Below are 24316 nucleotides of genomic sequence, written 5' to 3' on the forward strand. Positions count from 1 at the left end.
TGGGCACTTGTTGTAATTGAGCGGCAGGTGTGCAGTGCCCGCTCTATCCAATATCATCTCTTTCCTAGTAAGATATCGCTCCTTTCCTCATCAAATAGGTCAATCTCAACCGAAGAGGTTCTCACCTGAATTCTAACGAAGAAGGATGCTTCTTACACATCTGCATACAAAGACTGACAACTTTTCTGAGGGAATCATCCTGTGTTTGCAGCCTGGTAACTGACAGCAGATGCCTGACCTTGAAATCAAAGACAATCTCTTTCTTCAACACTTGCTGCCCACATTAGTAAAGATCTCACTATGCTGCCCCTGTGTGCATCACGAGACATTGTTCAGCAGTTACCCTACCTTTAACCCCAGGCACAAACTCTCTTTCAAGAATCCTTATCCCAGAAGTTGGCTATCTTCACCTACCTCCAACATACCCTCACTAATATTCATTCTGTGTTTTTGGAATTCCCGTTTCTATGGTGCCCAAGGCTCTCTGAATAAGTTCTCTTAATAGGCTCTCTGAATAAGCCTTCTGATCCAAGACTTCTACTCCTGAACTACGAAGATGACCCATTTTGGTCTCACCTCTCTCTTGACACACTTCTTCAAATCTGGAGTAACCACATACAGCAACATCTATCCTTCAAATCTTTCAGACTATTTGATGAAAATCTTTAAATCCAAGATTTTGAGAACATTTCCTGAAACTCTCTTCACAGACCAATACCAATGGAATTGGAAGAGGACCCTCAAAAATGACTTCTTCTCTTCATGCACAACACCAACCTATATTCCAGCTCACTATGGAAGAGTCTGTATGTTTCCTCTCTTGCAAACATTCCCTTCGGACCTAAACTTAAATGTGTATCCTCACCCTTCTCCTCCTTTTCGATTTCCTTCTTCAATAATGGTAAAATCCTGTTCCAAGCAAATGCCAAGACCCTTGCCCCAGTTAACCAATTTCTTTCCTACTCATAGTCCTTTTTCTTCAGATTCACAGCCACTCAAATTATGCTGACAATTTCTTCTGTCCCTTTTCCTTCTAGACCCTGTATCAAATCACTTCTGACTCTCTCACTCTCTATCCACCCCTTCGTGAACACCAGCCCCCCTTCCTTGAGTGCTCATATACCTCAATCCTTGCACCCCATCCCCTCCCTCTCAAAATAACCTAAACATTTGATCCCTACCCCAACAAATTGTCATCCAAACCTCCCCTTTACCCCACACTGCCACCTGGCTTTCTCCAACATCCCCCCACCTTCCTCACATCCTAGGTGCCACCTGATGGAATCTCCTCATCCTCCCCTCCTGGCCACATCGCTCCAAATCTCTCCCAGTCTCCTTGTTTCTACCTGTTGGTCTGGCTCCTTTTTCTACAGACTCCGACATTTCACCCCCAATGATCTCGCATCAGCTAGCCAGTCTCCCTATCATTGCACTCCCTCAACCTACTCTCCCTCCTCTTACTCTCATCCACCTACTCACCATCCAGAAGCAACTGCTCACTTCTGAAACTCCACCAAGAAAGATCATGCAAACCTTATCCAAGTGCCCATAGCGCTTCACGAAAACCTGTACCCAAACCTCATAACTGCCGCTCAGGAGCTAAAGACTGCCATGAAATATCAGATATGAACACAAGCTTCAACCAGTACATCATGTTTCTCACAGAAACCTTGTTCAGTGATTCCACAAACAAAATACTGTACCTTCTTCTGCCTCGTCTCCACTCCATTGTCTGCTGCGATTGAAAAGACAGACCGTGTGGGGAATTCATGTATATTCAAAAAAGCATTCTAAAATGCGGATCTTTTCCCTCAACTTGCTATCACTCCTTTGAGTGTTTGTCACTGTAATTCTCCTCCATCACTGCTCCTGTTCTTAGAGTGTATGTTATATATGGTATGTTATTTTATTCAGGTGTGTAAGGTGCACTATTACCTGGGAGGGTATCCTGGCCTCCTGGGTGAAATTAACACATGCATCCAAGAATTCATGGAGTTTATCACATCCCAATTAATCCGCTCTGACAGCATCATCTTTCTAGGGATCTTCAACCCGCATTGGGGTGTTAAGATCAGCAAATGAGAGAACACTTTCTCTACCTTTCTCTGCGACAATGACCTTCTGATACATTGCCACACACTGCAAAGGTTTCCCTCTAGACCTGGCCATATCCAAAGTTCCTCTCTTGACAGCCAAACATCACATCCAGGGAGACTGGCATGTACATGCTAACCAGCCAGCTTGCCACAGAGCAGCAACAGGCAATAAGTGAAATGTTAATTAACTACAAAAGTAGGTATAGAACATATAACTTGGAATCAACAGCACATAATTCCTACCAACACCAAGGGGCACAAAAAACATCAATATCAATGCCTTTGCAAACAAGGCCCACTCTCATTTTGACTCCATAGGTCCTCCCCATCTCTAACTGCGTGGAAACTTTCATAGCAGAATTTACACCTTTAAAGAGCAAGTGTTGCAGACCCAAACCACCTTTGGCATGGTTCTCAACAGATATTTATGAGGAATGGAAGTCCCTCAGAAAGCTTGAGAAAGAATTAAGACAAGCAACCTCTTCAGCAAGTGTGGCTAGGCTGAGTGCCAAAAGAAGATGCTACAATTGCCACATCTTATAATTCAAGTCAGCTCACATCAGATCACTCAAAGAACAAACCTAAACCTCTCTACAGAACGATTACGCATCCAAGCAAACTTATATCCAAGACTACACCAGAGACTCCCTGGGCCATGTGCAGTGACTTTGTGGAGTTCTTTGACAAAAAAAAGTGAAACCTTTCTCTGCCTCCTGATGTAGACGATATAGCAGAGAATTAACTTGTTAAACACAGTGGTCCTGGCCACTTTTTAACCAGGTATCAAGTCAGGACTACCGGACACTCTAACTACAGTAAAACAAACAAATTACCTGTCTAATGCTATCTCTTATTCTGTAAGCAAATATTTTGCTGAAGAGCTCCTCCCTACTGGTGCACCCTGGTGAATTCTTCTCTTGAGTACAGTAAGTTTACCAGGCTGCCTTAAACGTTGGCCAAATAGGTCCTCTCTTCTAAAAACCAGCACTGAATCCCAGTAACCGGAACATCTTCTGTCCAGTTTTTACCCATTTTCTTCTCATGAGAGATGATAGAAAGCTGCGTATTCTCCCAACTGTTATTTCCCATCCATGCAAATAACTTTCATCATGCTGTGGTTGGGGCCACAGTACAGAGACTTCGATTATGAAGAGCAATGATGACTCACTCCGCACCTGTGACTCCGTATACTCATGTCTATTTGTTCTCCTAGATCTAGCGGCTCCCTTTGATACAGTCAACCACCACCCTTTGATCAGCAGCCTGAGGAACTGAATGAGCATTGAGCGGGTAGTTCTTGACTGTTTTACCTCCCACTGATGAACAGTAGGGAATATTGGGATCTCAGTCTCCAACCAAGTCGGCCTACAACAAGGAGTTTCTCTAGGCTTTATCTTCTCACAGGCCCTGCTTAATCTCTGGCTTGAAACACTATGTGTGATTCATACGAGCTCTGTAATCCTCTTCCACCTGAATTCTGATGATAATCAAATCTACCGGAAGATCTTATTCTTGAACGGCATTCTCCTCCTCTCTAACACGTAGGCAAGCATTCAAATATGTATGCCAACACACCACCTTAAAGCTAACCCTGCAAAAAACAGTATTCCTTCTAATCTGTCCTAAGAAATGCAATATACCTGTACAAGAATGTATGGAATCCCTCTCTCCCAGGCGTGTAAACGCACACTTGTTAAGAATTCCAAGTTGCTTGACTTTATCCTCGACAGTTGCCTAAACATTCAGAAGCAAATCTTTGCTGTGGCCAAGAGCGCTGGGTTCAAACTAAGGCTTCTCTGGGGATGAGGCAGCTCATTCCGGAACAGGACCTAAAATCAATTGTTCAGGCATTGATTCCCTACAGACTAGACTATGGGAACTCGCTCCTCGCTGACATCCCTTGAGCACATTTAGCTGTTCCCATAGCAGTTCTACATGCAGAAGAAATGCAGATTCTCAAAGCCAGAATGAAAAGAAAATTGTGATTTTATTAAAAACTAGGAGCCTGGTATTACAGGTTATCCATTTTATTCACCACTCTGCAGCATGAAAGATCAGTGAAATGTAGAATCTTGAACGAACACATAAAGGATATAGAGCACTGAAGGCTCATACAAGCTCTCTGTCCTTCATCTTCCTCCTTTTCTGTGTGCTGCTAATGGAGAAGAAATGCTAAACCCTCATCCTGCTTGTGGTAAACTGAGAACTCCATAGTATTATTCATTGATTCTTTGTTATATAAAAAACTATGCACAAATCCTACATCATTCAGCAAAATTAATTATCAATAACTTCTCCTTTAAATGTGTACAAAACTTTAAATCTACTGACTATCCCAGCCTTTGGTCCATCATCTCCTTGTGTTTGCTTTGTTAGCCCTATGTATGCAGGGTTTGCCGAAGACCTGGCTTGGCAATTCCGGTGGACAGTTCACATGAGGAACAGGATCAAGACTGATTTGCATATAGCTGAGTCTGAACTGGGGTGGCAAAGTGAGCTAAAGAACAATGATGGATTCAACCCAGATCTGTGACTGGGGGTGAGAGTCTGAAAAGTTTCAGCTCTCCGTCCATCATCTCCTTGTGTTTGCTTTGTTATCCCTACTTACTCACATTCTCTCAACAAATGCTCTTCCACCGTACATAGGTTTATGCATAAATTAACGAAAAACATTCCAACCCAAATCGAAATAGGGAAGTTATAATGATAGTGCCCTTGTCTTTTAATAAAATCATGATTCTTTTTTCAATCTGATCATGAGAATCAGCAGAAGCCTTATTATGCTCAAAAGGCTTAAAATAAAACTTTCCAAAACCCCCTGCATTTGACCAGTCAGCTATCAAAGTAATGTCGTCTGTCTGCCTGCTGCGCAATAAGCCTTAATGGCCTTAACACTACTCATGAAATGTGCTTTAAGCGCTGCCAGATCAACGCCTGCCTCCCGTATTACAGCCTTACTCCATCTTGCAGTAGTTGCCAAAGAAACAAGACCAAACTGCTTCACATCTGAGATTAACAATTAGTCTTATCCTCTGTTCTCCTGAACCATGATCTCATATTCTTTAAAGCGTCCCATTACACACAATTAGTAATGATCATCAAATTTTGGATAAAAACTGACTCTGCCTTTGCCCTTTTTCATATCTCATAAAACACACCATCGGCTAGAAAAATCTGATGTTCAACTCTGGTATTCTCCTAGTGGGTATCATACAAAGTAAAGTAACCAGCTCTGAGAGCTAAGAATCTTTTCTCGGGCCAACCTCCATATAGCTTAAAGATTAAGCTAATCCCGCATAAACGTTCATATCTAGACCGAGGCAGCCTCCTTAGACATATTCCTTTCATCACCCAGCGGGTCAAGAGACTGCAGCCTACTGAAACACAAATCCAACAGAGAATGACTTTTCTATAACTCGAACCTTTCCTCAACTCAGCCATTACAATTTTAAGCCATTATCTCATCTGTTTGCAAGGAATCCACATCCCTTGCCAAGCAACACCATGCCCATACCTTCCAGGCACCTGGGTATCTCTTCCTGGGGACCAAGACTCGTTGAGGAGCTCTGAAGCCTCTCCTGATAAATCCTTAAATCTTTCTGAAATCCAACAAATTATAAGGCTAAGCACTCCAGAATCTATTGGAGGATGCTCCATCTCTTCAAAGCCTTCCAGAACATCCTGCCAATTCTAGGACGAAAGGGAACCATGCCAGAGTTGTCCATAAAGTAGTCACTACAACTTCTGACAATTCGGCCTTCTCGCATGTAACAATACTCTCTGTATCATTACTAACGGAGGAAATACATAGCCCTTCAACAGCTTCCAGTACTAAATGAATGCATCCGCTGCCTGGGCCCCGGCATCTGCTTGCCAGCTGAAGTATCTCTGGCAAGTCAAACGGGAAACAGTTGAATCCACCTTCAATGGTCACTGAGTTTTCAAAAATATCTCTGTTTTCAATCTCTAATCGCTGAAGTTTGTCAGATTATTTGTACCCTAGTCTTCCGCACCATTCTCTTTTCCTGCAAGTACTGCACCCTCAAACGTATCTTGTGTTGCAGACAGACATTCCACATCTCTTGCAACCCAGTTTTCTAGATCTACTTCCCCCAATTTGTTTGGTCACCACAGTCATGTCCGTTTTCAGTAACACTATGCAACCTTGATCTTGCCTCTCAAACTTGATAATTGCAAAGTACCCTGCTGTCATTTTCAAGAAATAGATATGTTTGTTCTTCTTTTCTGCCTTCCGTTTAGCACCTTTCTTGTGATCTAGTAAAATTGCACCCCATTCCTACATTGTCTGCATCCGATTCCAATACGAATCTAAGACTATTCCAAAAGACATGCAGCTATTTGATGCCTCTGAGTTTTCCAACCACCATATCAACTCCTCTCTGACTTCTTCCATGAGAACCAGCTTGCCTCTAAACAAAAGACCCTTTAACAAATCTGTTCGTTTTAGATGCTAAAAGGCCCGGTAGAGCAATGGAACTGAGAACACAGCCTAGGTTGAAGAGGATAATAGATCAATCACCTAAGCAAACTTTTGTAAACTCTCTTTCTTTAATTTTAACATGTGAATCACATCTTGCTTTCCACTCATCGCATATTCTCTGGTAACTAAAGTTGAACCTCCCCAGTGTCCACCTTCACACTCAGAAACCCCATACTCTGGGAGGGCACCATAATTGATTTTTTTCAGATTCACAATGGAGTCCAGATTCATTAAACGAGGCCCCGCAAAATCTGATTGAGATTTCAACAGAACTGCAGCCTGATTCCTTATTAAAATATCGTTCAAATAAATGATCATCCACTCAGATATCCTACTACTGGCATCAGTATCTTACTGAAACACCACTGTGCTGACAAAAACGTCTCCTGCCACCTGAGTTGCTGAAACTTCAGAGTCTCCTTATCTACTGTGACTGTAAAATACACATCTTTTATGTCTAATTTCAGCATCAAGTCACTTCCTTTAACAAATCTCTCCAAAGGCAGGCAGCCTCCATCTTGAAATGCATGTTAACTATACAAATATTCAAATGCAATACATTTATTTCAGGGCACCAAGCTTTGCCCTTCTTTTTCACCAGAAACATGCTCACAAAACTTTTTGGGCTGTATCCTACTTTTTTAATGGCACCACTTTTGACTGTAGCAGAAGAGAATTGAATTATTTTAACCTCTCGCAGAGTTTAGCATCCATTGATCCCCTGCAATACTTTGCCAACCCATCGTGAATTCTTTCAACCTGGCTCCCACCTTTCCGTGGGACAAACTAAAAATAGTCTCTGTATTCACCTTGTTTTCAACTCTAATACCGTCCCTAGCCCCCTGAAGGTCTATTCTTTCCACCATTGCATCTTCGTGGGAAAATCTTGTGTGGCCTTGTGATCCTCTATAAGCACCTCCTATCTTGCCATACTGGGACTTGTACAATCCTCCGCCGAAAGATTGCTCTGTCCTTACCATATAAATTATTTCTGCCAGACACCTTTCTCATAGATGTCTGTGCTTTGCCTAAAGCGATAAAAACTGCCACGTATTTTCTTAGGGACTTCACCATTCCTTCACCAAACAGGAGTCCTTTTGCCTCTTAGCTAGATTCCTTCTTGGCCATAACACAAAATGTTGCGCAAAAACATGCCACCTAGTAACGTCAAAGTCACTTACTTGCCCTTGATGTCTCCTTCACCAAATTAAAAATACAGGTGAGTTGATGCAAAATATCCAAATATTTATTCTCACATTGCTTGAGGGAGCTCTTCAAACCCTTTCTCAGCCCCCTCTCAAGCTTAAATAAGTATGTAATCAACCCTAGGTCCAAAATAGGTGCCATGGATGCTCCCTCTACAATAATTGGATGCAAACACTCCACCTTCATTACACCCCTCTTCTTTTCCTACAGCCTTTAAATCCAGAAATATATATTTAGATATGTGATCCAATGGCCATCATTCAGAGCCACTTGGATGTCTTGTATCTCTTGGATCAAACTGGTTCTGACCCAAAAGATCTCATATCAGTATCATTGTTTGAATAATCCTTTGCATTCAAATTTAACACATATTTATTCACATCCACATCCATATTCAAATCATCCTGCAGTAATAGCTGTTGCTATTACCCATCCCACGCAGGGATCTCATGCCCTCTTTGTGCACTGGACACCCAATTTTTTGATCCGCTAAGGACTTCATATCTATTGAAAACTGACACTTCAGGAGCTTCTTCTTTATGGAGCACATTCCTCCATCCCTTATAAATCCTATCCTCATTCTCTGACAGGGACCATCACCTTCACAAACCTCCTTCCTTTTGTTTACCAAAAGACTCTTTACTGCGTCATGCACGGAATCATTTACTTCCTTACTGATAAGCCTTTTCATGATTTCTTTCTGAGTATCACCCTATATAATACTACAATCACTGTCTGACATTTAGAAAATATTATATAATCCCTGATCATTCAAAAGGATTAAAAAATAACTTGGTAATATTGACACACAAACCAAAATCAAAAATAACTTAAATCTTAAAATTTCACATTTCCACCTCAATGAAAAAAATAAATCCTTATTTACTTTAACCACTCCGTATTTTTATCCTAATACTACATGTACTTTCAATATATCTCAATTTCCTCTCAATGGGCACAGCTAACTCGAAAAAACTGTCAACCGACAGGAATTCCAGTATGCGAGCAGGCATGCCCCGCCAGTTGTGGAAGCAAAGGTGTCTCTGCGCTTTACTTGCAGACGCAATGCCAGCAATCTAGATGGCATTGCCACCTTCAAGTTGCAAATTGTCTTCCATCTGTTGAAGGACGCCCTCACAACCACATGGGAGCACTTGAACGGGACCAGTGGTCATATTATTAAAGTCAAAGAAGAAAAATGTAATTTGAACTTTTTTATTTTTAAACGGCTGTTAAATCTCCTATTGCCTCAAAATCTGTTCTTAATCCTTTTATGTAAATAAAGTACAATCTCAAACGTTACCTTAATGTCTTACAATACGGGAAATTAATTCGACTTTACTAAAATAGAAGCAGAACAAATGGTGAATAAATGCTAGCCTCCTGCCTTCCTATAACATTTGACCTCACCACACACTCCTCCCTTCCAGTTGAGGCTAGAGTTCATCACACACAGAGGCCTACTAGCTTAGCCCACTTGCCTGAATGGAAAATAGACAATTTCATGCAAACAACCGGGTTTGAGAAATGTAGAATCCGTCGCTCCAGAGCCTTGCACCTTTCACACTCGAAGAAGCAGTCCCTCTCAGAGAGCACACGAATCAGCACCTCCCGTCCTCCAACCCCCGGTCCCTGGTCATCTTAACTTTAAAAAAAAACCTCAAGATCCTTCTTTTCGTAAGATGTTCCATGCACTTGGGAATGATCTCGTTTGCTTTTCTCCCTTTCCTTTTCTATTGCAATTGTATGATCTCGATGATTGTTTTGTAAAGCTCTCTGGTGCCCTGTTTGCGCTATGGAAAATCACAAAGATAAATGCATAACCTGCCCCACCCCCCTCCCCGCCCCCCCACACTACCAGGGTCTCTTCATGCACTTACTCCTATTTATAGCACTGAGACAGAATGATGATGTCTGAGCACTTCTGTGCAAAGCAGCCTGATGAGAGCACAGCTTTTATCTATAGCTCTCATGATATATACTGGAGGCGAAGTGTGTTATTCCTGCTTAAAGCTGTGCGGCTTTGTGTTATTTGTAATAGATTGTTAATTATTTTAGAATGCACTTACAAGTTTAATCACTTTGTTCTGTTCCGGAACCCCACTTTAACTCTCCACCCACGTTGATGCTCATGAACACAATTATGTACTTTCAGTGCTGAGCTGTGCTTTGAGGTGCATTGACTCCCACACAATGTAAACCGAGAAGTACATGTCTCAAAGGAATGCTCCCTTTAACGTCCATCGGTAGATGGTGGTGGGGTGGCCCTGGCTTTAAGGGCGCAGAGCAGCATGCGATAGATAGGACCCCACACTCCAGGATTTTAAACTCACCAGTGTTTACATATGAATAAATAGAGCCTTGCGGTCTTATTTTAGTTAAAAAAAACACTTAGGGCCCGATTAGGAGTTTCTCGGTCTTCCCTTAGGACTGCCGAAGTGGTGGTCCCAGGAAGACCAACAAGCACGCGGTGTCCTGCCCACCGGATTATGAGTGTAATCCATGGCTGGTGGTGAGGCCCATAGGAGACTGCCGTGACTGTGCCTACGGGTCATCCGTGTACTCCAAGTACAGCAGGCGGGCCGTCGGCAATTAAGACCGCCACCGACAGGCTGGTGGCGGTCTGACTGTCAAAGTCGTAATCGGACCCTAAGCGTCTCTCCCAAGAGTTTCTCCCGACTATCCCCAAACAGTTGAAAATAGGTAAACACTGGACAAAAATGCATAAGCCATATGCTAAGGTGGTCTGCCAAGACGCTAGGAGTTCTGCATGGCTGGACAGATGGAAGTATGGACTGCAGCGGTATAGAATCTGTAGGGGACTGCTACTCTTCTGGGAAATTGCAATCGATGATTGACTTGACTGATGTAGAAAGAATTGAAGCAGGATAATTCCTACTTTACAGTGTCGTAGTGCACAGTATGTGTGAGAGGCAGAGTGCGGCAAATGCCGAACCTCAGGGACATGGAGCAGCACAACTACTGTTAACGCCATGGAAATGCCGTAGATAAGTTATTTGGTTTTAACATAGCCGTGCTTTCTGCTTGTAAGGTGGACCTTACTGATCTGAAGCCTAACTAGGAGGCTGACCATAGAAGGGAACTCAAGAACAGGGAATGGGAGAAGGCCTCTGGGAAACCCCATGTTCTATACAGATATTCCAGATGAAACCTGTAAATTGCCCCAGATGCACATGCAGGAGCGGGAGTTTTCCACATGGTCTGTGAGTGTCCCAATATAGTACGTTTCTGAAATGTCAGGGATCATCTCTGTGAAGTGCTAGGCAGAACCAGTTAATACACGCAAGAACACTGCTTGTTGGGCTTGTTCCCACATCTGAAACAGAAGAGTGGCAATAAATTCCTGGTCTTACTTAGACATCAACCAAGCTGGGCCATCGCCTTTTATAGAGCGGCACAATGCTCCCTCGAATATAGAACAGTCTGCCCTAACTGGTATAAGCTACTAAACAGTTTCTCAAAAAATGGGCAAGGGGCGCGAATTTCAGTGAATTTTCATTTTATTTCGAAGTTTTGTTAAAAAAAAAAATCCTTGGCCAACATGTTTTTGTCATTCCCTGTTAGGACAGGCGGGGATGCACCTAGCAGAGCGACATGTTACCGGTTACTGGTCTGAACCCATCAGGGAATGACGAGAAACGAGAGGGAGCACTAAGCAAAACGAAATTTTATGATTTCATGAGAGATTAATGTTCATTGAAAGAGTGCATTATAAATGTAACTGTTGAAGTGATAAACTTGCGAAACAGGTGTTGGACAATAATTTTTTACAAAAAAAAATTAACTGAAAGGAGTGCCCCTCGGCCAATTTTTTAAGAAACTGCTTACTTAGCCATATTAGTGAAGAGGGCAACAGTGATGGTGTGGAAAAGGGCCTGAAGGCATTGCCGAGTCCAGCTTGCTCTGCTCCTTGTCCAATCCTTCTGTCCATATCAAGTACGGTTTGCTCTGCTCAGTCTGATCTTCTTGACAATCCCAAGTCCAGTATGCTCTTCTCCCAGTCTAATCATCTTGACTGCGTTAAGTCCACTTTGCTCTTCTCCCAGTCCAGTCTTCTTCCTTAAAGTATGTTGAGTCCGGTGTACACTACTCCCAGTCTGATCTTGACTATGCCGAGTCCAGTTTGCTCTGTTCTCAGTCTGATTCTCCTTACTATGCCAAGTCTAGTTTACTCTGCTCTTGGCTCAACTTATCTAGCCCAATAGTGTTAACTACAGCAATTTTGGTTTGCACGGATCCTTGACCAATTCTCTCGGTATTTCTGGTCCAGTCTGCTTTGCTACTGGCACGGTCTTCTTGACTATGCCAAATTTAGTTTCTGCTGATCCTGGCCTGGATTGCTTTGGTATGTTGATTTCTGCCTTTGTAGTTTCCATTACCCAATTCCTATGGCCTTGCTGGGCACTATCTGTCCAGGCCCGGCGCGTTTATGCTTCTGTTGTCATGGTACCTCGCTGCTTCATTCCTAAAGGGGTTCTTCCACTTAGGCCTTTAAAACAAATGCTATTGTGAATCCACCTCTAGAATTCTTCCTCAGACAGTTTTGAAAGTCATGTTTCTTCTCTTAGTGTCTTTACTGTACCCTGTCCACTGGACTCATTTACCAGACAGACCGCATCTGCCAAAGTAAAGAGGATCTGTTGCCCAACCCCACTTCTCATGTGGTGGGAATCTGTAATCCCTACATGGCTTTCCTGCCCGAGAACTGAATTGAAATGTACTTTGACAGGGTAGAAGATTGTGGCTTGAAAGGATTACCTGAAGTAGCAATATCTAGTAGTGATCAATGAAGGGACTGCAGCTGTGACATCGCTGGTGGTAAAACTTTAGGAGCCAGCAATATAGGATAATCAATAGTGCATAAGTTAAAGTAAAGGTGGAAAGCAAAAGAGGACTATGAAAATGGGCATTGCGTTCAGTAGGATACTTATGTGGTATTAAATGTAGCGACAGTGATTTCTTTTTTACCAAAACCCTCACTTTACTCCTCTTTCTTTGCAGGTTCACTAAGGCTGAGGCAGTGGTGATGGGGGATGTGACATATGGTGCTTGCTGCGTGGATGACTTCACAGCTCGGGCCCTGGGGGCGGATCTTATGGTGCATTATGGCCACAGCTGCCTTAGTAAGTAATTTACAAAGACATGGCGTCTCCCTTTTCTTGGTTGTGGGGCATATTCTACAACAGTGTAGGATTCCCCTTTGGGTGGTTTGAGAGATTTTGTCTTAGGTGGGAAGGTTTGCTCTTCGGTTAATAATATGTCTGGTGTTCGGATTGGGATGTTGTTTGGTTAAGCTACCATAACTAAACTTACATTTTAAGGCCTTTCTACGAGCTATATGCAGAACCTTCCACCACCTTTCCTTCCTGTTGGACAGCAGGTGATTTTCTCATGTTGTATGAATTCTAAACCCCATCCAATTCCTGTGGTATCTACACTGACCATTGAAGTAAGGCCAGAGCTATGTATTGGAAATCGCTGACTCATTTTCTTTGTTTTCCCTTGTAAAGACCCTGGTTTTTTTTTACCCGGTGATCTCTGCCCCAGAGACTAACCCGTTGTCATCTCTAGGTGCCTGTCAGCAGAACTCTAGGAGGTGGCTGGCTAGGGTGAGCTGCAGAGTTGCCTTCCTGACCAGTAACTTGGCATTCCCTCTTGCAAAGAGCACTGTTGAAGATACAGAGTTTTTGGGGACATGGGGGGACATGGAAAGGTGGAAAACACAGGACGTTTGAGTGTTTACTGGACATGCTTAGAAATGCCCAAGATGCGTTGGATTGCACTATGGCAAATTTACCATGAGGAACTTGCTCACATATTGGAAACCAGCCATGGTGTTCCAACTAGAATTACCAGAGATGTACGAGAATCTGCTGGTTCGACATATTGGAAAGTTGCCATGATGTGCTAAATAGGACTACTGGTAGCTTGCCATGATCTTCTCACTATCCCAACCACCGGGAGATGCTCGTATGAGGTTTCTCGCTGGCGGCTAGAGATAATTGCCCTGACGAAGGGCCACGACCCGAAATGCATCAGGATGGGATAATACAATTAAATTGCTTTCGATGTAAATCATTATGAGAAAATTATGATTTACTGAATGAATTTGATGGTTGACAAGGCGGATGAAAATTGAAAACTGCCTTGAAATAGATCACATAAATAAATAAATAGATCACATTTGAACTTAATCTAAGCTGAATCATTTTTAAACAACCCTTGAACATAGGAGCATTTGCTATGCTGAAGGGGACGGACCCTAACAGGGTACGCGGCCACTTAATATTGTTACACACGCTCCAGGATCAGAGACCGAGACCCTTTATAGCACGCTACAAATTGAGTTGAGAGTATAACAGTTGGAACCACTTGTGCGTGGTCCCATTTATTTCTCTGACTACTGGTAGCTTGCCATGATCTTCTCTCTATCCCTACCAGAAACTGGTCAGAATTAGGGTGGGTAAAATATTCAGGTGAATTACGAAACTGATCCCTGTAATTAGTTGGTTCCAAGGAGCGCTGCTTCTCACTAGGCTACAAACTGCACTATTGTTTCCGAACCTGCTTAGACAGGCCTGGCAGGCTGCATGATCACGTTCCTCATTTTAGTTTTGAAGAGCTGACAGGTGAGAAGCTGTAGTTACAATCTGCTTCTGGTTTTGGAAAGAAGCAATTCTGCAGCATTAAACAAGTGATGAAAAGTGTATGAAAGACACATCAGTGGACAGACTCACACTGCATTTGTAGCTCTTTATAAAAACACAAAAGAAGCAGCATGTGAGCTGGGAAACACAAGTGCATGGGACGCCTTAGAGTGGGCCTGGGTCTGTGGGAGTCAAGATGTTTGATACTTGTGAATATCTTTTGGGTCTGCGTCTTGTGGTGCACAGTTTGTACACATGTCCTGTAGGGATGCTTAGCTGGCTCTCAAGTTATATATCATAAGCCGCTAGCTTTGGCTAGATGCTGGCTGCAACCACAGAAGTCCCCACTCTCTCAAGTAAGGGGAGAATTCTGAGGGTAGTGGATCCAAACATCATAGTCAAACATGTAATTAGTGAAAGATCTTCGGAGATCGCAACTGCAGCAGGTATTGTAATTGGGGGGGGGGGGGGGGGTAGGGAAGGGGGGTCACCTGAACCCCAAGAGGGACTTCAGGCATTTAGCTTATCAGTTCGGTCATACATGTTTACTTATTTATTTTCATTTGAGCTTTGTATGTATCTGAGAGTGTCCGAGTATTTTCCGTAGTGACAAGAGTACAAATGTACATTTATAGATTTATTCGGAAGGATTTAGTTCAAAAGCTGTGAATGACACTTCAGTAAACACATTTTTCACAGTGTAACACTGACACCTAAGTAAAAAACTATACAAAAGCGAGAAAGAACATGAAGGGCATTCTAAAATTGTCACTAGTAGTCTGCTGTTAAAATAGTGAAGGCCTATCACAGATGTAGGAAAGCATAAAAGTGAACCGAATAATGAAGATACAAACTTACAAATGAGGGAGACATTAGGGATTGCAAATGTGGAATTGTAACTTGAAAATAGCGCAGAAAGTCTGAACATGATTTACAAACACAAAAAGAAGCTGATTGCCATGCATTGGAATTAGGTGTAGGGAGGGGAGGAGATAATATAAGCTGTTCAAATGAAAGACGAGGGTGCCAGCTTTGAGCAAGTGATGTCACAAGGATGGTGATGGAACAGTAAAGGAAAAGATGGTTGGCATTGTCATTAGAATAGGAGGATTATTAATTATCTCTTGACAAAGTAAGTTGGGGGGTTGATGTATAGAAGGCGGAATAGATTTCCACATTTTTGGAGCACAACCTGCAACGGAGTGAGGCATGATTCTAGTTTTTTAATATATACTTCAGAGCGTCTGTGCTGTGATGGCATCCGGTACCCCAGAGATTTTCAGCTTCTGTGCTAAGTAGTCAAGAGATTAAAAGTGTAGCATTTTGTGCCCACAGCAAGCTGCTATCAACACCTCGCTTCCATAGGAAGCCTTTAGAGTGAGATGAAAATAGGAGAGAGATGGTGGAAACATATGCTTCTAGAGACCAGACAAGTCGCTGCACATCTTTCAAATAAGCAAGTCGAATTTTGGGTATTACCAAAAATAGGGAATTACCATGGTGCATTCTTGAAAGGGCCAAGGATTATTGGATAAAATACCCTGAGGCGAGCTATGGGGATGTAGGGTTTTATATCTTATTGTAGTTTACGTTTAAATTGTGCATTTTTGTCCATGTTATTAGTGTTATTGGGAAGGCTATTATCACTCTCACAAGAAAGAGCAGAGTCCAATCTGAGATGTTACTTGAAAAAAGAATGACTTTATTTAGGACCATCCAGTAGGGTTTGAGGGTTCGTGCTTATAAAGCAGATTGGGACAGTGTTATGCTATGAAGGTTCTGCTTATAGATAGGATAGGATATGTCCGTCTTCCTGAATCAATTATCGCCGATAAGCACAGAAACTCATAAGTAGCTTTTAGGTAGGAGCCTGTCCTAAAGGGACATTTTTCCATGACCCCCAGTTGGTTTCTGCTTGTTTACATAGTTTTTAAGTTGAAATCTAAAATACCCAAAGATAGTTCTCACTGATTCATACTGGCTGTGGATCCCGTCCCCTCTCTAATTAACGGTTACAGTTCAAGACTACTTTGGATTAAAACTGGCCTCTATTCCTGTACCAGGTAATATGGTGGAGATGTCCAGATGCTGCCCAGTCACCCGGTGTGTTGTGGCTGACCTCAGAGACGTAATTTGCTATGTATGTGGACTAGACAGGTTCAGTCAAGGCATTGTTTTGCCCTGGATACAGATTTCCTGGGATACGTTGCTTTTGTAGTCCTCTGGCGCTACCATCTAAGAGCCAGCTAAGTTTGACCCTTTATGGTTACGTTCTCAGGATTCTCTGGGTCCTGGAGACACCAGATTATTGCAGCTTCTGGTTTTGGGTTCTGAAAGCCTCTCCTGTCTAATCTGATCTCTCCACAGCCTAGCTAGAGGTTGGTGGGGGAACCCAAACGTGTTCCTGTGAGACACTCTTCTAGCCTCTCAACCTGAATGGCGGGATCTAGCTCAGTGTCATTCTTGGGAGAGATGAGAAGTAACCCCCCATTCTCTTTGAAAGCAAGGAAGAGGCCTTGTAACTATACATCATAGCTGCATTACAGATCACATTGAAATGCAATCAATTGTATACAATTAATTGTAACAGCTTCATCCCACAGTGAAGTCCTTCAGTTTCATAGGAAAAACAGTAACTCTTCCGGAATGGATGGTGGTTCATTTAGGAAACACATTTTAGGTTCCGCTCAAAGAGCCTTCCCAGGGAACCCATCTCCAGAACATACTTTAGGGCCATTTTTACTTCAATTTGCATTGGCTACATTTCCGATCCTGTTACTAGGTACATCATCATCATTACCTTCAACCTCACCATTACCTGCAACAAGAACAGAACAATCCTCTCTGTTCCCTCTCATGACCGGATTTTAGGGTTAACAACATTAGTACAATTCCTTCATGATTAATTCTAAGACCTTATTTTCTTGCATCTAGACAACCTACCAAAATGCAACACTTTAGCATCACTAAGTTTGGTGGAAGAGAAATGGACATCCATCACTTGCGAAGGCTTAGTGAACTTACTGCACCCATCCCTCATTTTCAGACCCAATTTCATTTGTACACAGACTCTCTATTCAAGGGTAACTTCCTTCACACCAAGCTTATCATAATACTCATTACAAATCCATTGTGCGTCCAACAAGTTTGCTTTGACAACAGAAGGATACTATTCACTTTGAAGTTCTAAAGTCATTGATGCACTGTTGGCCTTAATAAACGTCTCCGTAGCACCCTGAAGGGACTATACACCGTTAAGGTAGTGGTAATCCTATAAGCCCAAACAAGTTTGCAGACTTCTTTTCCAAACCTTCCTGTAATTTATGGCAGCTTGAACACTCCCCATTATGACTCTGCTAAAGCGCTCCACCATACCATTCCCTTCAGGGTAATAAAAGGAAGTGTATTTAGGTTTAACACAATTACTAACATGGAATTCCTTCAACTTCTTAGCTGTGAATTGAAGACCATTGTCACTCAACTTAGACTTGTGAAAGACTTCTCTAAAGAAAACTCTTGAGGAAGGAGACAACCAATGCAGAATCGACTTTAGTTTAAAATGTCAATTTCAGGCCATTTAGAATACACGTCGATTTGGGCAATTTGTATATTTAGGTATCCCCTTAGAGTCCAGAATAGGACCAAGAATATCTTCAACCAACATCTCCCAGGGATGTTTCGGACATTTCTTAAGACCTAAGGGAGGCCTGAAAACAGTTTTGTCAGAATTAACACATTGTTCACAAGACCTCACAAATGTCTCCATAATGTCTCCATATTGAAATACATGCCTGGCCACCAATATGAGGATTTCACTATCTTTTTTTCATTTTACTATGCCCATGTGCCCCTCGTGTGTAGAACACAAAATCCATTGCTTAAGGTTGCTTGGAGGATCTACCCTATCATCCCACGGTAGGAATCCTTGATTACACGCAGATAGTTTGTTAAGTTCCCAGAACTTCTTGCATTCTGCTGCTAGCTTACTTTTGCTGGGCCAACCATGTTTAATGTACTTCTTCACCTCACACAAAACAAAATAACTTTTGTAGCCAGATAGCCCATCTGTCATTCACAACTACTACACAGTATTCATCCCAGTCTCTGGGTTCTTTTAGCAACAATGTTGATCTGCTCAAGTAATCTGCCACCCTGTTTGTGTTCACAAAAAACATCATAAGTATAGTCCAGAAGTCTCAGACATTCTAGCTATACAAGGAGATGACTTAATGGTACCCTCTGGAGTAGAAACCTTGATCACTGGTCTGCGATCCGTGCGTAATGTGAATCTTTAACCCCTCGGGTACTATCTAAGTTTCTCCATAGCCCTTACATAAGCCAACATCTCCCTCTCGATCACAGAATATTTATTTTCCATAGGTGATGAAGAACGAGAAGCAAATGACAGTGTCCATTCTCTGTGATCTGTAATAAAAGCATTCCCTGCCCCCTTGCACTAGTGCCAGTGGTCAGTATACTACAAGAAGTAGAATTAAATTCCTGTAAGAGAACTGCAGTGGATATATCCTTTTTTATTTGTTTGGTGTTTTATAAGCACGGACATAGGGCATCAGAGTGCTGTACATATGAATGATAAACATAACCAAAGAGCTGGTATATAAAAAAGAAACATGTATCAAAAACATAGAGCAACATTTTAGAAATGTAAGATTTGGTATGTTGTAGCAGAGTTAATATTAAATGATCGCTATTCATTTATGAGTCACTGGGATAGATTCTTCGGTATGGTTTGTCATGGGTCTGCTTTGCGTCGGTTCAGTTCCCGGTATTCGAGGACCATGTTTGTGAGGATTCTACTGGGATTGATGTGCTTCTGCCCTGTAATGGTATTAGTGTCCTTGAAGCGGCCAATAGGCCCAGGGGAGAGGCTCACCATGACTTTACACGAGGAATCTGCTCATTAAGATCTTTTTCACGTCTTTTTTGAAGATGTGCGTGGATGGGTTAGACCGAACATTGAGTGGTAGGGATTTCCAAATCCTAGGAGCTGATCCAGAAAAGGAGCGCATTGTAACGCCCTGAACGTCTCAGGATCGTTTAACAGACACGACAATGAGGACGCAACCACTTGTGAAGGGTTAGTTCTTTTAATGAAGGCAAATAAAATACAAAGAACAAACAAAAGTTATAGTCACTGGAATCCTCCAGGCTAAGTACGTTACCAGCCCACAGCACGGATGGTCCTAACCGTCCTCTGCATATACGCCGATCCCGGCGTATGCCAACAGAGGGCAGAAATGAAATGGCCGACAATGCCAATCGGTAGGCTGTGAGGGGCACGAAGAGTGTTGGGGAGAATCGAGGAGTCAGGGAAACACCCAGCCGGGGTCTCTACCTGAAGGGAGCAGCCGCTCAACCTCTTCCTCAGACTGCACCGGGACGCGGAGTCACCTCCTGGTGATGCGTCACCGATACCCCAATCACAAGCAAGAAGACTGAACCGAGAGCAGCCGCTCGATCGATCCTGTGGACTTCCGAGTCTGTAACGCGGCAAACACCTCCTGGTGTGCGTTACAGCTGGCAGTCCCTGTGTCTCTGGTCGGGCTGGGAGTTACGACTCCAACCAGCAAAAGCGCCACTGCGCTTGGACTCAGCCGAGTCAAAAAGCGAAGCTCAATGGTTGACCGGTAGAGCTTCCGGGTCCTTCACAGGTGACGATGGGGCAAGACACGGCCCAGGGAGTAACGACTCGACCTACCTCCGTCCTTGCCTTACTGGAGCACCACTCCGGAACACTGCTCTTCACGAAGCAGGTACGTCGGTGTAAACACAATATCCGACAGCCTTGTACCTCCCGGTTCCTCCCTTTATAGGGCGTGTTTTCCTTGAGTTATGTAACAGCTCTCCTGTTTACATAAGGGCGTGTTTCCCTTGAGTTATGTAACAGCTCTCCTGTTTACATAAGGGCGTGTTTCCCTTGAGTTATGTAACAGCTCTCCTGTTTACATAAGGGCGTGTTTCCCTTGAGTTATGTAACAGCTCTCCTGTTTACATAAGGGCGTGTTTCCCTTGAGTTATGTAACAGCTCTCCTGTTTACATAAGGGCGTGTTTCCCTTGTATGACAGGAATTCTTGACAGTACATCCTCCCTCTCAGCGGCTCCCCACGGGTCCAGCGCTGGCAGGAAAACGCCGATGGAACAAGGAGACCAAGCGCGGAGCATAAACCCCTTCAGCCGGTTCCCATGAATGCTCCTCCGGGCCATAGCCTTTCCACGCAACCAGGTACCACAGCTTCCCCCTGCGCCATTTGGACGCCCGTATGCCCGACACTTCATACTCCACCTCCGACTCCACGCATACCGGCCTAGGTGTCCCAGACGGCTTGGAGGGTGCTGGTTTGAGCAATGATACATGAAAGACAGGGTGTATCCGCAATGACTGGGGCAAGCACACCTTCACGTTCACGGGACCCATACACTTGGTAATTCGATAGGGGCCCATGTACTTGGGATGGAACACACTGTTCTTTCGAAACCTCATGTTTCTTGTGGATATCCAGACGTAGTCTCCAGTGCGGTACAGTGGCCCGGGCCTTCTCTTCCTATCTGCCGCAGCCTTGTATCTTCTCTTGGCCTCTATTAGGACAGCCCTTGAGCGTATCAACGTGTCTTTTATGTGTGCCACCCTGTCCGCTGTGGCGGGAATCCTGTCCTCTCTGAACGGATGTAGAAATGGCAAGAACCTGGGATGTTGGCCATAGTTGCTATAGAACGGAGATGACTGTGTGGAGCTGTGAGTGGCGTTGTTATAGGCTATCTCTGCAACCCATAGCAAGTCGACCCATTCTTCCCTGCCCTGGTCCACAAAACATCGCAGATACTGTTTGAGCGTTTGGTTCAGGCGCTCGGTTTGGCCGTCCGTTTGAGGGTGGTAGCTGGTGGACAGGGCGGTCTTAACATGCAGCGCAGTGCACCAAGTCTTCCAGAATTGCGCAGTAAACTGCGACCCCCGGTCCGACACGATCACCCCAGGTAATCCATGCAGTCGTACCACATTCTTTAGGAGTAGTGACGCCAATTCCCCGGCCGTAGGGACTCTCTTGCAGGGGATGAAGTGCCCCATTTTCGTCAAGTAATCCACCACCACCAGTATTGCCGTCATCCCCTGGTCTACCGGTAGGCCCACCACGAAGTCCAGTGATATGCTATCCCATGGTCTATCCGGGGTCGGAAGTGGATGTAAGAGCCCTTGGGTTCGGCCATGGTCGGCCTTCATGGTAGCACACGTAGGACACTCCTGTCCCCACCTCCTGACATCCACTCTCATGGTTGGCCACCAGAAATGCCGTCCCATGCTAGCCACCGTTTTTTCAAAGCCCAAATGACCTGCGCATGGAGAGTCATGGCACCAGATGAATGCTTGTTTCCTTAGCCTAGGCGTGGGTATCAATAGGCACCTGCCCTTCAGGGGTATCCCGTCCTTCAGCTGCCATTCTCTGTGACTGAGGAGCCACCTCCGCCATGCGAATGACCTGATCCCTCTCTTTATTCCCCTCAGGAAAGTATCCGGTTGGATAACCCCCAATACCATCCTCGGGGAAATGATGGAACGCTCGGTTGCAGGCAATGGTTCCTTAACTGCAGATTGACGGGACAGGGCGTCCGCCTTTCGGTTTTCCGTCCCCGGCCGATATGTGATGCGGAAGTTGAACCCCGCAAAGAAGATCATCCACCGCAGCTGCCTGGGAGAAAGGTGTCTAGTGGCCGTCATGAACTGTAGGTTCCGATGGTCCGTGTACACCGATACCACATGTCTTGCCCCCATCAACCAATGCCTCCATTCGGTGAAGGCGTCCTTGATTGCGAGAAGCTCCTTCTCCGCAATATGGTAGTTGCGTTCGGCGTCGTTGAGTTTGCGGGACATGTACGCAACGGGATGAAGCACCCCTGTGTCGTGGTTGCGTTGGGACAAGATAGCCCCCAGCGCCACATCCGACGCGTCCGCTTCCACCACGTAGGGGAGATCCGGATCGGGGTGAGCCAACACCGGCGCCTTACCAAAGGCGCTTTTCAGGGCCTCAAAGGCTTTGTTCGCTTCAGGGGACCAGACAAACTCCTTGGACTTCCTCAGTAGCTGTGTGATTGGGGCCACCACTCCTGAAAATCCATCTATAAACCGCCTGTAAAAGTTGGCGAAGCCAATGAAACTTTGGACGTCCTTCACGCTTTGGGGCACCGGCCATTCTTTCACCGCCTTGATCTTTCGTTCTGCCATCTCCTGTCCCTCTGGACTCAGCATCACTCCGAGGAATTCCACGGATGTGACGTGGAAGTCACACTTGCTGAGTTTACAAAACAGCATGTTTTCCCTCAGCTTTTGGAGCACAGCTTTGACGTGGTGTACGTGCTCCTCCACACTGGACGAATAGATGAGGATGTCGTCGATATATACGACCACGTAGATATCCAACTCCTCTCTGAATACCTCATTCAAAAAGTACTGAAAGGCTGCCGGGGCGTTGCACAGACCGAACGGCATGACGAGGTACTCAAAAAGGCCGAACCTGGTCTTAAAGGCGGTCTTCCACTCGTCTCCGTCCCTCATGCGCACCAGATGGTATGCCCCTTTCAAATCCAACTTGGTGTAGATACGAGCTTTCTTGACCTGTTCCAGAAGTACACTGATGAGAGGCAAGGGGTACCGATTTTTTATGGTTATCGCATTCAATGCCCTAAAGTCCACACAGGCTCTCAGCTCCCCATTAGCCTTCGGGATGAAGAAGAGTGGCGAGGCGGCCGGAGACTTGGACGGGCGGATGAATCCTAGCTTGAGGAGTTTATCCAGGTACCCCCGGAGATGCACGTTTTCAGGCTCCGTCAGGGCATACAGCCTGCCGCTGGGAACGCTGGCCCCTGGCACCAGGTCGATCTGGCAGTCAAACTGTCTATGTGGTGGTAGCACTTCCGCCTTCACCTCATCAAATACATCCTCAAAACTGTGATAAGCCTGGGGGAGAGCCACATCTTTTTCTGCCGCTGTAGCCACCGTCTGACTCCCGCTCTCATCTGCGTCAAGGGATTCCGTTCTTATTCCACAATGCAGGATGCAATACGGTGACGTCATTTCGATGCGATGTGTTGGCCAATCCACAAAGGGGTTGTGTTTCTGTAGCCACGGCAATCCCAATATGACGCCATATTGGGGCGCTCGGATGATGTTAAAATCGATTTGTTCCAAATGGTTCCTCCCATATCTCATCGGAAGGACCCCCGTGTGCTGTCCGATGGGCCCCGTCACCAATCGCCTTCCGTCTACCGCATAGACGTCTTCGGGTACTGCTTTGGGAAGAAGCACAAGCCCTAGCCTGCATGCCTCGTTGTGGTCCATAAACATGCCAGTGGCCCCTGAATCCACCATGGCCACAACGGGTATCCACTGGTCATGCACTCCCACGTGCACCGTGATAAACAGGTGTCGTTGTCCCTTAGTGACCGAGTTGGAAAGTGAAGGGATGGATGAGTGACTCCGAGATGCCCCTTCTCTGGTCTTGGAGTCCTCTAGTTTTCCGCCGGTATGTCCACCACGGCTGTTACCGACCGGTTGGCCCGATAACGTGACGTCTTCGGTTTGGCAGCGCATTCACGTACGTAGTGGCCTTTTTTGCCACAATATAGGCACAATCCTTGTTTACGGCGTGACTCTTTCTCCGTGGCTGTGAGGCTCGCTCGTATTGCGCTGATGTCCATGGGTTCTCCCTTGGATGCGGTGGAAGTTTCAGGACTTCCCACCGTCACATAGGATGGAAGGGATTTTCCTTTTCTCCCATGATCCCCCTTTCTTTCATTTAGCCTATGTTCCAGCCGTAATACCAGGTTGATAAGG

General features: G+C 44.6%; 1 protein-coding gene across 2 annotated transcripts in view; it reads left to right on the forward strand.

Moving 5' to 3' along the window:
• Window positions 1–24316, forward strand: part of DPH1 (diphthamide biosynthesis 1) — a 1777158-nt gene that overhangs the window by 794412 nt on the left and 958430 nt on the right. For both annotated transcript variants that reach the window (XM_085649080.1, XM_085649081.1), the window contains one exon: window positions 12826–12947. In XM_085649080.1, the coding sequence (XP_085505206.1) occupies window positions 12826–12947 (122 nt within the window). The remainder of the gene's footprint in view (window positions 1–12825; window positions 12948–24316) is intronic.

The sequence above is a fragment of the Triturus cristatus genome, chromosome 3_2 (assembly GCF_964204655.1).
Source record: "Triturus cristatus chromosome 3_2, aTriCri1.1, whole genome shotgun sequence".
In the NCBI taxonomy this organism is placed as follows: Eukaryota; Metazoa; Chordata; class Amphibia; order Caudata; family Salamandridae; genus Triturus; species Triturus cristatus.